Here is an 18,066-nt window from a genome sequence, read left to right as displayed (position 1 = left end):
TTGTCACATTTTTGTCGCTTTTTTATGTGACTTTTTTATGCTTTTTTTTTTGGGGCGTTTTCATCCTTGTTTTCTTCTCGTTTTTGTCACAGAAGCTTTTAGATTTGGGTAAAGCCAAACTGGGGGGAAACGGGCTCAGTTCAGGTGCGGGGGTTAAGACTTTAAATGTGAGCTGACTTTGTTTAAGTCTGAAGCCCCGCCCCTGAGCGTTACCATGGAGCTCCTATTACTCACCAAAACCACTTAAAAAAAATTTGAAGGTCAAGAAATGAAGAGATAATAAGTCTCAACTGACGATCATTATTTTGGGCAATATGACTTTTTTTATTGATTGATCCTACCATTCATAAAAACATTAACTGCAAAAGTAAGTGATGACAGAATATAACATATATATACAGAATTGTTCAAACAAATTGATCAGGCTGAATTATGTACGCAGACATACCTGTAGCTACTGTCTCTTTGGAGGTATTTTAGCCTCTTCTCCAGTCACTCCAGGACCACAACATGTAACATTAATCCTCAAACAAAGCACAGAACGAACCTAAATTATGAATAAGTTTCGACTTGCAGTGTTTTGCCGCCGTCATCAGAAAGTGAACAAAGTTGCGGCTCATGTTGTCTCCGTTAGCATGTTTCTAATGTTAACCCGTTCAGGATGCTCCGCTAATGGACCGGCTCTGACCCCATGTAATCCCTCCACAGGCAGCAGCGGTATGTGCACCTTCTACAGTGAGATAAACCTTTAAAATGCTTCATCGACACAATCCAGGCCGGACGTGTGACGAGGGAAGAGGAAACATTAACGTCCAGAGGCTTAGCTCGTACATTAGAGCTAAAAAGACTTTATTTCTCACCAAAGTTGTAGAGATGTATTTGCATATTAGGAAAAGGTACATGGGATTTCACCGGTCACACTTCAGTTCAGCAGTTTTCGGTGTTCTCTCAGATGTAAATGCTCCGAGATGTGTTTACAATGTGCTCCGTGATCTGAATCTTCGCTTTAAAAAACATCCTTCAGGTTTTAGCTCTTCAGGGTTTTTTGTTGAATATTAAAGCTGGTGCAGCGAGATATTCTTTCCCCACTGGCAGATCATTTTGGGCTGTGAAATTCTTCTGATAAATCTAGCCCTTCAATCCAACCTGCAAAACACCCAGTCGACAGCCGCTATTTCACAGTTTGTTTTTTTTCTAATGTGGTTTATGCCAGTGTTTCCCAACCAGGGGTAAGCGGACCCCTGGGAGCACTCGAGGACTTACTTGGAGTGATTTTTTTTGAAAGGTGAACTTGAATGCTGGTTGAACATGATTTTTGAAAGGAAAGTCTTTTTAATCCGTCATCTGCCATTTTAGGGTTATTTTCTCCAATAATGTTTATCCAAATCCTAAAGCATATGGAGAGTTAACAGCCTACATGCCAGTGTGATTCCTCAATTTGAAAGCCAAGACCTTTTAGTTTCTAAAAAATGTGTGTAAAATCTGTGTGTGTGAAGCATAATTTACAGTACAGTCCAAACCCTAATCATAACCCTAACCCTAATCCTGCAGCCCCCTGATCAGCAAGTAACATGTTATTTTGCAATGAAATGTATGAATGTGAGACTATAGTTTAGCTTCTTTTTACTGAATAGTAGTTTTGATTGACCATTTTATACATAATCATCAAGTGATGGGTAATCAGGAGACCTGGGACATTTTTTTGCTTTTGTGCCGGCAGAACATAGGAACATAGAATATAAGAATATATAGAATATAATTAATAACAGACTCACAGCTGTGCTCTTCCAGGCCTAAAGGCTTTAACCAAGTGCATTTTCTCCTGTTTAGCTTTACCCAAGTCCTTAGGCCAGTGTAACGGCTCATTTGAAAGCTAAGACCTACAAAACTCATCTTTTTTGCCATTTTTCTTCTTTGTTGGGTTTTTGTCACATTTTTGTGCTTTTTTTGTTGCTCTTTTGTCACTTTTTCTTCACTTTTTTCGTCACTTTTCTTTTGCTCTTTTTTGGCTTTTTTGTTGCATTTTTGTCACACATTATTTCACTTCTTCATCCCTTTTTTGTCACATTTTCGTTGCATTTTCATCCTTATTGTCATCTCGTTCTTGTTGGTATTTTCACACTTTTTTTTCAAGAAGCTTCTAGATTTGGGTAAAGCCAAACAGGAGAAAATGTGCTCGGTTCAGGTGGGGGTTAAGAGGTTAACAGAGCTGTTCCAGACATTAATGAAGTAACAAAAGTGTAGTTGTCATGTAAATCTATCGAAGAATGACTGATCAGAAAGAATTTTAACTTTGAACTTTTCATTTATTGTGGCAGGGAGATACTATGTGACATTGAACTATCTCAGGTGTATAAGTGGAACACCCCTCCGCTTTAGTTCAAATTGATGCAGTCCAATCTAGCGGAGACAGAGAAGTGTCCCTGTGAGTTGTTAGTTGTTGCTGACCATGGAGATGCATCAGGCTCCGGGTCCTTATGGCGAGAAGCTGTAATACCGCCCCCTTGTGGCCAGGGGCGACTCCAAAAAACACTTGAGAGACAGGATTCTAATGAGACTTCAGACCTCCCATGTACGGCTTAAAAGCCTGGCTCCAAGACTTTTTCTTTTTCTAAAAATCGCTATGACCCATGTGACAGCGCTGGGGTAGGTGAAATATTTTTAACTACACTGGTTTTTGTATATCAGCCCGAAGAAGTGGAAGCATTTTTCAGTGCATTGACTGGCTCCAGAGCCTGTCAAGCAAGCTCTGGAGCTCTGTGGAGGCTCCGCCCACCCCACGAGAACGGGGCTTCCCACCTTTTTGCCCTTTTAAGGAACAGGCTGCATAGGAAGAGAGGAATTTAAGTTTCACACAGGACTCAGGACCTTTACAATGGATGGGGTTGAAAGGGACCCACTCATTTCTAATCATTATATCCATGGCAGTGGCCTGTGTGAAAAGTTAAATTGTCAATGTGGATATTTTACCCAGCAATATCTAGTTTATGAGGCTAGCGCACTATAACTGAGCTATAATTCCATTGATAGATAGGCTGGTCTAAATCAAAATTAAATTAAATTCCCGGGCCGAAATGAGGTCCCAGCACAATTGATATAGGGGGGTACACAGAGGTCCAAAGGGGACGCAAGACAAAAAGAAAGGGACCCACTGGTTTATGCAATTACAGTCTATCTGAGAAATGCACTTGTTTGAAACATCCTGACCTCCCGCCGAGCCCAAAAACCTAATGTGGCTCTTGGGTCAATAGGGTTGTCCAAACCTGATCCAAGACCGATACGTGAGACCTGCTTTTTCAATTTAGATTCAATTTCCATCAATACCAAAGCTGGTGTTTGCGATTGATACTGATTATAACATTGTCACTGTCTTTTTGTCTTGTTTTTTTTTCCTTTTGTGCAAATTGCTTCTTTATCGCACAAGAAACAAGATGCAGTTGGGCACATTTTTTTTTCAATTTTCAGTGTGCCATTGCTATTTGGTGTAAACGAGTATTGATTCTGATATTTAGGTCATGTTTGGTATTGATTCGCTCGTATTCGCGGCGATTGTAACACCTGAGAGAAGACAAATCTACTGACGTTCATTCTCTGCTGAGGATGCTACAATACCTGATTTTTCTTTTTTTTTCTTCACCGCTGTTCTGTGAAAATGGTTTACGAGCGATCAGTCGACGTGAATGAACCTCGCTGTAATCCCGATGTCCCGCGGCCCGACCCTCAATCCCTCATCTGTAATAACAAAAAACAAACACACCGAAGATAATGCCACAGACAGATTTAAACAACCCCTCTGAGAGTAACCGTATGAAGTCATGTCATTTCATCCCATCTGAACAATAAGCTCCATAATCAGATTATCTTTTGTCTGCTGCGCTAATCTGGGGTGGTGATTTCCAATCCGCGGTGCAGGGACCAGGGACGCTGAGGCTCGTGAGCACTTTGCAGGGGGTTCTCGCTAAGGCCCGACCGATGTGGATTTTCGGGGTCTGATACCGATACCGATATGAAGGGGGTTGGCATGCCCCATAGCCGATATAAAGGCCGATATTTTAAGTAATTTAATTTGATGTTGTTGTTTTTTTTTTAAATCTCTCAAATAGCCTAAAGTTAAGCATTTATTTATTATTATAGTAAAGGTTTCAATCGTAGAAATATATAGCAATATGGTGTGGGGATTACAGATGGAAATTATCATCTTGCACACTGTCCTTTCAATAAATTCAACTAAACAATTATCGGGTATTTGACTGATATTTTTGGCCAAATTTTAGAACTGTCTATAATCCTGTGTATGAAGCTTCTAAAAGTGTGTTGAACTGTGACAGCAGGGGGCGCTGAATTTTCATGTTTAGTAGTTTCTTCAGAGGGAGCTTGTTTGAAAGACAAAAATATGTAGATTCCAAAACAAAAAACCTTTTGTCTCTATCTCTTATGGTTCCGAAATTATAGGCAAGAGTTTCTAAACTAAAATATGTAAAATAGGTGTACAAACAATTTTCACTGCGATCTTTCTTCGCTCCCCTGAGGCCAAGGAAGTTGTGGGGGAGAGCTCATTTGAAAGCTCTATCACTTTTGGTCCCAAAAATATCGGCCTTTTTATTGGCCGATTTTGGCCGAAAGCCGATGTTGAAAATATCCAAATATCGACATATCGGTCAGCCCTAGTTCTCGCACCACTACTAGATGATAGAATATTCCTTTCCTGTTTTCATTTCATTTATTTCAAGGATAGCCCCGTTGAGATGAACCATCTCTTTTTCAAGGGGGTCCTGAAAGGTTTTAACCTTTAAACTTTAGAGATGCAGAAGGTACTGTTTAAAAATCATATTTTTAAAAATAGAAAAATGCAAATATTTACGTTATATACAGCTTTTATACTGAACACTGAAGTTAAACCAAGTACATTTTCTCCAGTTCAGCTTTACCCAAATCTAAAAGCTTCTCGACTGGAGTTTACAGCCTACAGGCCAGAGCCTCATTTGAAAGCTACAGTAAGACCTACAAAACTGACCTAAAGATTTTCCCTTGCGTTGTTGTCATTGTTGTCGTATTTTTTGGTGCTTTTTTGTTGTTGTTTTTTTCTCCACAGCTCATTGTTGGAAAAACATTAAATGAACCTATGAAGCAAAAATTATGATCAAAACCGCCTGAGTAGCAGACATTATCACAGACTCAGATTGTGTTTCTTTACAGATAGATAAATACTTTATTGAACCCGATTCATGGACCTCACACACTTTTTAGTGCGTGAATATGAAAACAAATGCTGCCTGTGAAAGCCACTAGAACTGTTTCCGTGGCCGACCTTTAGGTCCCGACCCACCGGAAAATCAATTTTCTCCTTTGTGGTTTTCCTTATTGTCCCCGTAATTAAACTTGATCTGTCCTTCACTGCCCCTGGGCCTTCCAATGGTGCCATGTCGGGATAAGCTGGGCATGGTCAGAAGTACCTAGCTGGAGGATCTTGCTTATTGTGCATGTTCTGGGTTGGTGCGGGTAACCTGGAGAAGCAGATTCACGACAGAAACATGCCAATAAGAATATTCGAGTTTTTTATAATAAAGTTACTGAGCGATAAATCTTTAATCTTAAAACAAAAGGTGTCGAGAATAGATCTTACTCCTGACTGTTTCTGTGCACTTGTTTCTCTTGAATATGTTACTGTCACGGCAGTTGTGAGCTGCAAATTGGCAACTGTCTGTCTGTTCTCGAGCAGGAAAATGTACGGAAATAGAAATGTAACTCGACTCAGGGTTTGATTGAAGATGGTGGGTTTTTGTTGGTGTTCCACTTAAGAAAAAACATCAGAAACAATCTTTTCTTTCACTAATTTTGAGTGCACTGAGAGTGAATAAAGTCTATAAATGCAGATGACCCTTAGCAGTGGGACAGTTTGAGGACTGTTGCTCCTTGAGGGTTTGAGAGTAATGTCATCTCACTGTCATGTGGTGACATTAAAGCTGACTTTGACTTTCTGCCCTCTCTCCCTCCTCTCCCTCAGGATGATCCCTCCCAGCAGTCAGAACATCCTGGTGAATAACCTGGCGGCGGGCACTCAGTACGACCTGTGCGTCCTGGCCATTTACGACGACCAGGTGACCGCCCTCACGGCCACGCGCGTGGTGGGCTGCGTCCACTTCAGCACCGAGCCGCAGTACCTCCGCTGCCACTTCATGCAGTCGCAGTTCCTCGGCGGCACCATCGTGGTCATCATCGGCGGCATCATCGTGGCGTCCGTCCTGGCCTTCATCATCTTCCTCATCGTGCGCTACCGGGTCTGTAACCACGGCGACATAGATAAGGTGCTTATTAACTATAGCTTCTTCAAACAAAGCACATCTGAAAATGTGTCATGCTTAAGTCTCCTTCCCTTTGTGTAACTCATGACTTATCCTGTCTTTCTAATCTCGTTCCTGCTGCTGTCTCCTCAGGCTCTGGAGATGGGGGACCTGCGCTCGCTCAGCAGTGACGGGCAGCTCCAGGGCTGTGGGATCCCAAAGTCTGTGTCCAAACAGGCGCTGCGCCCCGAGAAGAACGACAAGGAGTGTCTGCGAGTCGCCCTGCCGCCGCCAGAGCCCGTCAAGCAGAGGCCAGCTGTGGCTCCTGCAGTGCCCTCTGTGACCAAGCCCGCTGCACCGAAGCCGTCTGCGGCAGTTTCCTCCAAGCCCTCGGTGCCTGACTGCACCGTGTCCTCGTCAGCGATGAGTCACAGCTGGCACCCGGCCTCCCCCGGCGCCCCGCGGCTCAAACGCTCCGCCCCCAAACCCTTAGAGCCCCTGGAGATGGACAACATGAACCGAAACAACTCGGCTGAGCTGAAGAGAGCGTCTCTGCTGGCCCTGTCTGCCCCGGGACCAGTCAAATACACTGTGGCCCCCAGGGGCCCGCGGCCGCTGCAGCGACAGTACATGACTGTGCCTGCAGGGGGCGTGAGAGTGCACCGCAGACACTCTCTAAACGCAGACTCCTACACAGACCGCTGCTATGTGGCCTACGCCAAAGGAGGAGGCAGCCTGCGCTCCAAGCGCAGCCTGTCCATGAGCGGAGACCTGCCCCAGGGCGACTCACATGATCACCGCGGCAACCACCTGTCCCGCTCCAGAGACCACCTGACACGGTCCAGAGACCATCTGTCCCGGTCCGAGTGGCTGCTGGAGAGCACCCTATGATCCCTCTGTCTCCTCTGGACTGACGCTGAGGAGCAGAGGCTCATGGAGCTTTAGGCTCTCACAGAGGGACCTTTATAAACCAGGGTCACATGACCACAGGGTCACATGACCACAGGCGCAAGGAATGTTTCACCATTGTTTTCTACATTATAACCTAAAGTCTCTTTATAATGATCTAAAGGCACAACGATGTATAAAACAACTCCATGTACAAATGTTCGAGATGTGTAAATCTCACACGTGACTAATGCAGTAACACTGTATCATATAGTGACTCCAGGAGGGGGCTCCTATACCCCGCCCCAGACTCTAAACATGACTCGGTCTTAATGTCCCGCTGGTTTGGACCTGGGTCCGGCCGGCGCTGAACAGAATGTATATCCACAAACAGCACAATGCAGCATTTGGAGGCACATTTCGACTCAGCCTGATACTGCCCCGCCGTGATCGATACGTTTTTATCACGCAATTACACAAAGACTCAACTTAAAGGATTTCTGTCACCACCGATTCAAGCAGCACAACTTCAATACCCAGACAGAAGCCGACTCACGCTCCAGAATCATATCTATACGGAGTCTGGACGCGTTTATTTTCCATATTTTTTACTTACGGACATTATCGTGTCACCGATGACAAACATTGTAAATGAACTTGTCGATGTACGGGAAATGATAATCACAATGTGGGAGGACGCGGGCTCTTGATTTCGCTGTTGTTTCTGTTTGATGTTTACCAGTATAAATAAAACAGTGATAAAGGGATCTGCGGAGGCTCATTTCAAAACAAAGTAATGCTTTCACTTTCTGCAATGTCATTTTTCATACTTTCGCCTGCCAGACACCAGTTCTCCGTGTTTGTCCCGTCCATACTCGCTTATCTGCAGGCTGGCCAATGTTATCTGGCAAGTTGTGTGACTATGATTTGCTGTTTATGTATTTATTTATTTAAAAATTTTGTTCACAACATTTTTAACACATCCAGGAGCATTAACATTTGAGAGAAGGCTGAAGAAGAGCTGCTACATCACAGCTAGTGTATGTATTTCAGAATATTTACATGACAGGTTCTATACAATTCTCTGGGGACACAAACTAAATTGTGACTTTCATTCAGTTGCAATTAATGAAAGTCATATTTTCAAGTGCGTTGTATAAAACGTGAAGCCGCATGCGACAAAAATAAAAAGATTTGTTTAGCTTCTGCTCTCAGTTCTGTTTAAAGCCACACTGCGGAACATCCTGGGTCACATGTTGCAACATTGCTAGACAAGTTAAAGGGATGTTTTAGGATTTTTGACATTTTTTTTTTCTAATTCATGCAGTTCTTATATTTGAAGAGTTACAGTAAGTGGCGCTAGGCTAGTGCAAGGCTAGTGCATTTCTATGGTATCAGCTAGCCTGCTTTAAAAACAGTCTGACCCGCTCCACAGTGCACCTGAGGCAAATCACTTATAACACCAGACTAACCATATAAATGTCTGTGTTAATAGAATAATTGTTGGAATATAACTGACCTTGCATCACATGAATGATCGCATTTTGAGGAACTATTTTCTAGCAGATCACTCCGCCGCTGTGTAGCTTGTACAACCACGAAGCTGATGCTGCTCAAATATAAGTTTTTTTAAATGCACAATGGTTTAAATTATTCTATCGACACAGACATTTATAAGGTTAGTCTGGTGTTATAAGTGATTTGCCTCAGGTGCTCTGCCTCAGGTGCACTGTTTTTAATGCAGGCTAGCTGATACCATAGAAATACACTAGCCTTGCACTAGCCTAGCGCCGCGAAACTCTTCAAATATAAGAACTGCATGAATTACAAAAACAAATATCTCCATAAATCAGCAACACTCTGGATAACTAGGAAATGAGGCCCTATGTCAAAAATCCTGAAATGTCCCTTTAATGTCAGGGATGCCAAGCATGTTCCTGATGATCAGCTCGACACCGACAATGGGCCTCATTTACGACACGTTCTTACTCACAACCTTTGTTCATAGGATTTTTTAGCATTCACAAAACTTGTTCTTAGCTGGAAACATTCCTCTGTAAGAGCAAATCATGAGAAAACCTGTTTGTGATGTACAGGTTACATCTATTTAGGGCTGTGCAGTCAATCAAAATTCAATCACAATTTTTATTATTACACTAAACAATGACAAAAATAGCATAATAGAGAAAAAAAAAACTATTATAAATGATGCTCGAACCTCTTGCACGACCAAAGTTTGTTTGAGCTCGTCTGATCCAGCGTGATAGAACTGCCCAAGAAGTGACTTCCTGTTTTGATCCAGCACGCCAAAATAAAAGCACACAGTTCGTCTCATTGATTAGTTCAGCAGGTTCTTGCAACATTACAAGAATATAATTAAATACACACATTTTAAGTGCTTTGTTAATAGTTAGGCAGAAATAAAGTTGAACTAATGAACTGCAGAACTAATGAATAAGATGGTGCTTTTATTTTGGTGCGCTGGATCGAAACAGGAAGTCACTTCTTGGGCAGTGTTGTTATGATTTGAAGTCAATTTAATAATTTGTATACATAGCTCTTGAGATAACGCTACTGATAAGTGCTCACCTTTTGCTGAAAGGAGAACAGACTTTTAGGAGCCTCTATATCCTTTGCCCTGGCGCTGGTTGTGTAGACGAGTCCAAATCTCTTCTTCAGGAGCAGATCTTCACAAACGCAGCTCAAAGCGTTCATGCCGCTGGGATAATTGTTTTTGTTCCCTTCGCATTTCACGAGCTGCTGGCAAATGCTTTGATCCGACAAATAAAGTTGTCTGTTCATTAATATGCACTGTCCCATTCAAATAACATAATAAATGAAAAATGAAAAAATGATGTCATCAGGCCGTGTAAGTATGGCTGTCCGTTGACACTGATATAATTTCTGTGGTTTCTCTTTCATTGACATATCACAAGACGCTATTTAGTGGCCATTTTATGTGAATCCGACTCCACAAAAAGCAGAGAGTGAATTCAGCCTGAAAATACTCGGAGACAGGATGCGTTAGGGAAGTTTTATTGAACGTGAATCATGATTTGGGCTCAGACCCCGGCGGAAGATTGCAGTAATGATATGGAGTACATGGCATTGATGGACGATAGCCAGAAACCAATGCCCACTGACTGCTCTGCTTCATGACCGCGACACTAGAGGCATATAGCCGCTATTCCCCCATATTCACATTGGACTTTAGACACATTAAAAACTTTAGAGCCTGGTGCCTATTTTTTGGGAATTTGATACAGCTAGATATTCCTCCTGTGATAACGCTGGGCCCCAGGCTGCTTTTCGTAAGAAACATTTTAGAAATCTCGTATACTAGTGAGGGCCGGACTGTTAGCATAGATACAGACGGCATCTCGTCATAGAAGGGGCGTGGCTTCACCAAGGGGGAAAATAGAAACACAATTTTCCACTTTTTTGCCATTTTCTGGTGGAATATGAACTTATTTATCGCACATGAATAAAGTCAAGTGTAAATCGGGCCCATATGATATTTTCTTACAGCAGATTGTTCAGTAGAAGTGGAAAAAACAGCAGTCGTAGCTAGCGCTAGCTAACCGTTAGCTTAGCCCAATGCAATCACTTTGCTCCTCTCCATGTCTTTGTATCTTTATGTAGTACAAAACTATTCATAATTCAGCATTTGTTAAAGTATTTTTTGAATAATTAGAGAAAGTTTAGATTTTTCTCCAAATTGTTTTCCCCCTTAATTGTTTTCAAACATGACCATATATGGGCAATTCCAGAGGCCAGGCGGAGGAGGGGCGGAGGAGGGTCACAGCACAGCTTAAGAAGGGGAAAAGGGTAAAGGCTGCCGTTGATTAGGCGATGAATGAAGGCTAAAGGTACGTCTTGAAGGTTGAGCTGAAGCTTCATTACGAGTTAGCATTTGGATTCGAGGCCACTACGCTCATTTTGATCATGAGTTCATTTATTAGTGACGTCTAACGAGGCTTTGGCGTCACCCAAATGCGGTCGATGGTCTGACAGCAGCTGAAAACATCTGGATCATTCATAATTTGCGCTGTTTGATGGCTAAGTGTCGACATGAAACAGGCAACAGAATTCTCACAGGTTTCCCAGAGTTGGCAGCTCGCTAACTTCACGGAGGATCTGTCTACGTCATGTGTGCCGAAAATTGCTACAGAAGTCAAATCAAATGACTCGCTCAGTTCTCATTTACCAGCTGGTATTTCCCGTAAGAGTTTCCAAAGATGAAACGCACATTATGCAGAGACAAAGGCAGGATGAGTGTGAGAGAGAACTGTGGAGAGGGGGAAAGTGGGAAAGGGGGTGGAGAGCGATGAAAGGACTCTGTGGTGGGTTTGTCAGCGGGGACAAAGCTCAGTCCCAGAGTCGCTAAATTAATTCAGAGACTTTTTAGACCCCGCTTTACTGTAGTATATTGCGTTTTTCATTCACTCCGGGAGCCGTAACTTTCGTGGGCTAAAATATTTGTCATAATTTGAGTCAAAGTAATAGTTCTGCGGAATAAAATGAGTGGTTAATGAGGCTAAAGCCATGACTAAAAATGTGAGATGGGAATAAAAACGTGCACTTCAGTGCCTCAGATGTTTCAATTGACTGCCAAAGGAACAGATCTGTGCTTGTGCATGGAGGAGGAACTCCATGAAACCGGAATCAGTCAAGTGAATATGTCAAGGCTTCAAAAACAAGGAACCACCACCTCATGACATCAGCAGGTGAGAGGAAAGCGATTGTTCTTGAGGAAGACAGTCAGACATGCATGAATGAATGGAACTAAACACCGCTCAATGTTTAGCAGAATTGAGCCATTCGAGAACATTGTGGCTTATAAACCTGCTTTTGGGCAACTCAGCAGTTACATTTTACATTTTATATCTTAAAATAATATGAAAGGAAATTTGTGCCTTATCAGGTTTGGGCATTTTTAGTGGCATGATAACAAATCAATGGCGTCGTGATGAATGCAGTGTCCCAAAGGAGTGCTGGGTAAACGGGAGAGTCTGGACATTTCCCAGTGGGTCGCGTTCCTTTTTGGCCGCCAGGAAAAAAAACTATTAATAGTGGACTCTCACAGCTGTGCTACTACAGGCCCAAATGCTCTAACTGCAGCTGGAGCAGGAGCTGCTGTTTCAGACCTGAATAAAGTTACATAAATGATTTTTGTCTTGTAAATCTATCAAATAATGACTGAGGTGGTGAAATCAGAAAGAACTTTCACATTGTGCTTCGCATTCAGCGTGCTGAAGCAGGAGATGCAACTGGACGCTGAACTGACTCCGAGCAGGGGAGTTCAGTTCAACACCCCTGCGAGTTAGGTTAAGTTGGTGCAACGCAGAGTAATGCTGCGTTTCATTTGTACTCAGAGCTATAGGAAAGTTTTAGTGTTCCAGTTGTCAAGTCGGAAATAAGTATCATTTAAGCTGCAATCCAACATTATATGGGCCTAACCTACTTGTTTTATAAACCTAAACAGTGTGGTCTCATAAATCTCATAAATAATGTTACTATAATCAATAAGAGCACAGTTGGTATTAGCCCGTTAGGGACGTTAGCAACATTAGTATCGCAAAGCAAACAATCCATTTTATATTTTATATTACTACTTCCTTACTATAATTGCAGCGGCTCAACTCCTGTGCAAGAGCTGAGTGACAGACAGCGAGTGGGCAAAGGAGGACAACTAAAGTGTTAAGAACACAGGAAATCTAAAAATATTTTAGTTGCTTGTTTTTATTTACTGCTAACACTGTGCACCGCCATGTTTTTTCCCCAAATTTGGGGCTTGTGAGGATCGTCCGACTTTCCCAGTGGGAAATCCGACATAGGGGGGACGTTCCAATTGAAATTTCCCAATGGGAGGTCAGAAATTTCGACTTCCGAGTACAAATGGAAGTAAATAAGTAGACAGAAAAAAGGAAGGTGAGGGCAAAAAGACAGAATGAAAGGCAGCAGTGATGTATAAAAAGTGCATAAATAATATATGTTTCATTTGCATAACTCAAGGCTGACTGTGGAGATGTGTCAGGCCCGGATTATTTGTGTAGCGGATAATGTGAAAAGTTGGAGCTCTGATCTCACAAACTGCCCTTTTCTAAGCTGACGCTGTACGTGGTGGGCTACAAATCTGGAGATACATGGGTCGGGTTAAATAATAAAACTCCCGGGCTGAAATGATTTCCCAGCATGCCCCTGTTGAGCCCAGAAAGACAAACAGGTCAATGTTCATTCTATATCACAACAAAAGTCTGTGAAATACAAACAGAAGCAGAAGAAGGAGTGGAAGAAGAAGAAGAAGAAGAAGAAGAAGAAGAAGAAAGACCCTGTGTGAGTGAAGGAAAGAACTACTATGCTTTAAGGTAACGTCATTAGAACATGGTTAAAAACTCAAAAGGTGTGTCCAGTTTACCTCTCGTGACTCTTTCATTCTCAGCGCGACCTCGACAGACAGAACCAGTCGGTAATTCTCCCGTTACATCCTCTGCAGAGCCGTGAGGGGAACTGGAGCCGCACCGCTGTGGACGGATGCTGCTGTGATTGATTTTTATAAACACGCTCTCTCCGCTTCTCCTGCAGCACCGGGGCCTCGAGGGACCGAAACGTGGCCTTCTACAAGACAAATCTGCTCCCGGGCTGCGAAAAAGGGAAGATCTTAAATTAACTTTAGCAGACCGTGCTCACGTGGCATCACAGCGACTAGAAGAGATTCATTAGGGTCAAGATGGTCCCACCATCTGTGCTGTCTGTCGCACAATTTGGGTTTTCAATCTTTAAAGTCACAAAAATCTACCTTGTATGGACCCGATGATCCATTTGTGGGATCAAACTCGAGGCAGTATTGCTCTTTTAACCTCTTGCCCCTCGCCTTAACTGAGTGCATTTTGGTTTTACCCAAATCTATGAGCTTCTCAGAGCTCACAGCCAATATGCCAGTGCAAAGCCTCATTTGAAAGCTACAAAGGTTTTTTGTTGCTGTGTCATGTCTTCATAGTTTTTTGGGGGGTCACTTTATTGTTGCTATAAGTACTTTTCTTGAGTTTTCATCACATTTTTGTCACTTTTGTTTTTGTCACTTTTTTGTTGATTTATCGTCACATTTTTGTCACTTTTTTTGGTTTTGTCACTTTTTTGTTGATTTTTTTGTCACTTTTTTGTTGATTTATCGTCACATTTTTGTCACTTTTTGCTACATATATGCTGAATTTTTTTGTCACTTTTTTGTTGATTTTTTTTGTCACTTTTTTTTATAATTTTTTGTAGAATTTTTTGTTGAATTTTAGTTGATTTTTCTGTTGATTTTTCGTCATTTTTTGTTGAATTTTTTGTAATTTTTTGTCACTTTTGGTCATTTTTTTGTTGATTTTTCAACACATTTTTGTCACTTTTTTGTTACATTTTTGTTGATTTTTTTTTTTCATTTTTTTGTTGAATTTTTTTTTTTTTTTTTTCAGTTTTAGTCACATTTGTTGATTTGGGTTTTTTTTAAATCACATTTTTGATTTTTCATCACATTTTTGTCGCTTTTTTGTTTATTTTTTTTTCGGCACATTTTTGTCACTTTTTTGCTTCTTTTTTGCTAAACTTTTGTTGAATTTTTGTCACTTTTTGGTCACTTTTTTGTTGATTTTTTTATCATTTTTTTGTTGATTTTTGTGTCACTTTTTTGTTGATTTTTCGTCACATTTTTGTTGAGTTTTTGTCTCTTTGTTGTTGTTTTCACATCACTCTTTAGTCATATTCTTTGTGTGGAGAAAATGTGCTCGGTTCAGGTGGGGGTTAAGAGGTCAATAACAAAGGTACTTTTATTGTTATACCTAAATGTTACTCCAATAAAAGTACATGATGTTCCGTTAAATGTGGTGAGTGAAAGTACTGATGTATTCAAAGTAGAAAGCACAAATCAGTAAATAAGAGTCAAAATTAAAGCAAAACACATGAAGTAATTTAGTTTTTACTTCAGAGCCTCAATAGAAATGTGGTGGAGTGGAAAGTATTATATTTATCTTTCAAATGAAGTGGAGTAAAAGTGGAAAGTTCTCAACAAAAATACTCCTCAAGTAAAGCACAGATCCTCAAAAACTAAGTACAGCACTCAAGTATATTTACAGATACGTCATTACACTGATGCCACCACAGACTAATATGGAGCTTCAAGATTATCCCAAACAAACATGATGAATTCCAGCCTTTCAATCCTTTCTTTTTCGTGGGCATATACATTATTTTCTATGGCACATATGAGGTCATTAAAATGCAAAAGAGCTCGGGCTGTGCTTTTGTTCGGGCTGAGAGAGGCTGAGCTGTGTGTTTATGACAGATACGTTTGTAGAGGAGATAAAATATAAGAAATAAAATCCCAATACACAGATATCTTTACATTGGATACAAAAGAGCGTTGTTGTGTCTTATGCCAAGGCACTTAACTCACATTCCCCACTCCGGGCAGACACGGCACTTCAGCGGCTAATTGAGCTTTCGCAAAACCCCAAAACACTCGTTGTCCAATTATTCTGCACCTCGTAGCAACTGTTGCAGACACTCTCCGGACCTCCTGCCAGAGGAAATGATTGTCCGCGGCATATGTCTCAAACACGAACAAAAATGCCTGCTAACTTTTGAGCAAAGGTAAGACTCTTTTGCAGGAGTTTTATGAGCTGATGTTGCTGGATATCGCTACAAAAAAATCTGTTTCTGCCACTTGGATATCAGGCAGGTGTTTATGACCACAACACTAGAGGCCGCCATTGCTCCGCTATAGCTGTGGTACCTCCTATAGCCGCTAGTCTCCCATTAGAAATCACTGCACTTCAGACACGTTAAAAACAACTTTAAAGCCTGGTGCTTAATTTTTGGGAATTTTCTACTCTCTTCTAGAAATCTCATACTGTTAGCATTGGAGGTACGTGAACTACACGTCACACAAGGGCCGAGTCTACAGTGAAGATCCCGCCCTTGTGCCCTTTTTAGGAACGTGCTCCGTCAGAGCTGGGGAGGGAGGAGTCTGTAAATCCGCCATGATTTCCCTCTCGAACGTGGTCATTGTGGCAAACGGGGAGGAGTGAGGAGGAGACGTCTATTCATTTTTCCTCCACTGCACATTTTCCTTCTCTCTGGATTCTGGAGGATATTTCCACCAAAAGAATCACTAACACACACGTTATGAAATGTGTTAAACCATAGAAATAAAAAGGAGAAGCGGCAATCGATCTTAACGTATGCAAACAGTTAGCAATAGGCTAGTCCGTTAGCCTGGTCAATGTAATTTTCCTATAGCCATTAGCATTAGCCACCAAATATCACAAATTCTAAACAATCCCGATGTTTTCAGCTGTTGTCGACCACATTTAGGTTAAATTCATGAACTTGGAGGCTAGTTTTCCAGCATTTCTGTGATCCTGAAACTTGTGAAACATGCTTATAAACTCGTACTTGTGAAGAATTTGGATGCTGCAACATTAGTTTGGACCACAACTAACATTTGAATTTTATGGCTTCCTCTTTCATTGTTTGTCTTCCCTATTCATTTGTAAGGGGATGGAACGTTACAAGGAGTTTAAAAGTGTTAAAACGAATGTCATGCCATGTCCTAATGTGTAGAATGAGCCCAGACCTGTTCACCACAACTGCCTCTAAAATCCTGCACTGTCACTCAAAAAGGTGTTAATTCGGGTCCGAAGTGCCGTCATGCATGAGCTTAATATAGAAGGTGCAGTTACACACATGACCTGAGGTGGCAGTAGTGAGTATAAAATGGCCAACTTGCATCTAGTTTCTTTAAGATAAGAAATTTGTTACATTCAGCTCTTAGAAACACTCAGGGTGAGCAAATAGGCAGGAAATGTTAGGAAAAAGACAATTAAATAGTAAATAATGGTATCTTATATACAATGACTACCAAGGACTTTGTGGGGAGAAAAAGTATAAACAGTAAATAATAACAGACTGTAACAAAAAAAAAATATACAGTATATATAGTCAGTGGTTGATAAAGTGATGCAGATAAGTGATGTAAATACAAGGATTATTGCATACAGTATATTCTACAAAGGGGTTATTCCATATGTTACTTCACAGTCTTGTGGTACAGTCTGACAGCAGTGGGGAAGAAGGACCTGCTCCTTCTTGCACTGAGGGTGTCTCAGTCTTCCACTGAAAGAGCTGCTCAGCTCCTCCACAGTCCCGTGCAGTGGGTGGGAGGTGATGTCCTTGATGGAGGTGAACTTGGCTAACAACCTCCTGTCCCTCACCTCCTCCACAGAGTCCAGGGGCCCCCAGGACGGAGCTGATGTTGATATTGCCTGTATTACAGCATCAGGCCTCCAAATCTGATCTGCAAATAAGCAAAAAACACATAAATGACTACTCACTTTGCACATGAGAAAACGCTTGGGAAATGACCCCCTATGTGTGTCTGCCATCGTCTTTGAAATGAAGCAGGTCAGACAAATAGGTTATTGGATCTTGGGACGAAATGGGACCCAGAAAAAGTATCATTGGAAACCATCTTGTAAATGGCACTTATACTGATTTATTTGTGATGGCTAAAGGGTTGTTTTTTGTTTTGTTTTTTTGAAACACAAGGTTGTAGGCCACGAATTCAGCCAAAGAATAGACTTAATCTGCTCCATATGAAAACTAGAGGTGGGTTAATGGTCTCGATTAAAAAAAAAAAATCAAGTTCATTACAAACTTTAAGTGCAGATGTGAGGCCTGTGTGATCATGTCAAACATTACAAAGACAATAGCAGTCTTTATTTTGGAGAATGATCTTTTTAAATGTTAAAAAAGCTGATGTTGGCCTAACTGTGTGAATAAACAAGTTTGATGGTAAAATTGCTTTTGGCTTTTCGTGGTGTTCGTCTCTAAGCAACGTCTTGCAGGAAAAAGG

General features: G+C 41.5%; 1 protein-coding gene across 2 annotated transcripts in view; it reads left to right on the top strand.

Moving 5' to 3' along the window:
• Positions 1-8,283, top strand: part of lrfn5b (leucine rich repeat and fibronectin type III domain containing 5b) — a gene marked incomplete at its 3' end in the record, with an annotated part of 51,374 nt that extends 43,091 nt beyond the window's left edge. Inside the window, exons 4-5 of one of the 2 annotated variants that reach the window (XM_079572702.1) lie at positions 6,005-6,305; positions 6,435-8,283. In XM_079572702.1, the coding sequence (XP_079428828.1) occupies positions 6,005-6,305; positions 6,435-7,172 (1,039 nt within the window). The remainder of the gene's footprint in view (positions 1-6,004; positions 6,306-6,434) is intronic. The other variant, XM_079572701.1, reaches the window with a different exon arrangement.
• Between the last annotated feature and the right edge of the window lie 9,783 nt (positions 8,284-18,066).

Source organism: Gobius niger (assembly GCF_951799975.1).
Source record: "Gobius niger genome assembly, chromosome: 15".
NCBI lineage: Eukaryota > Metazoa > Chordata > Actinopteri > Gobiiformes > Gobiidae > Gobius > Gobius niger.
Note: the sequence above shows the minus strand (reverse complement) of the source record. Positions and strands in the feature narration are given on the sequence as shown.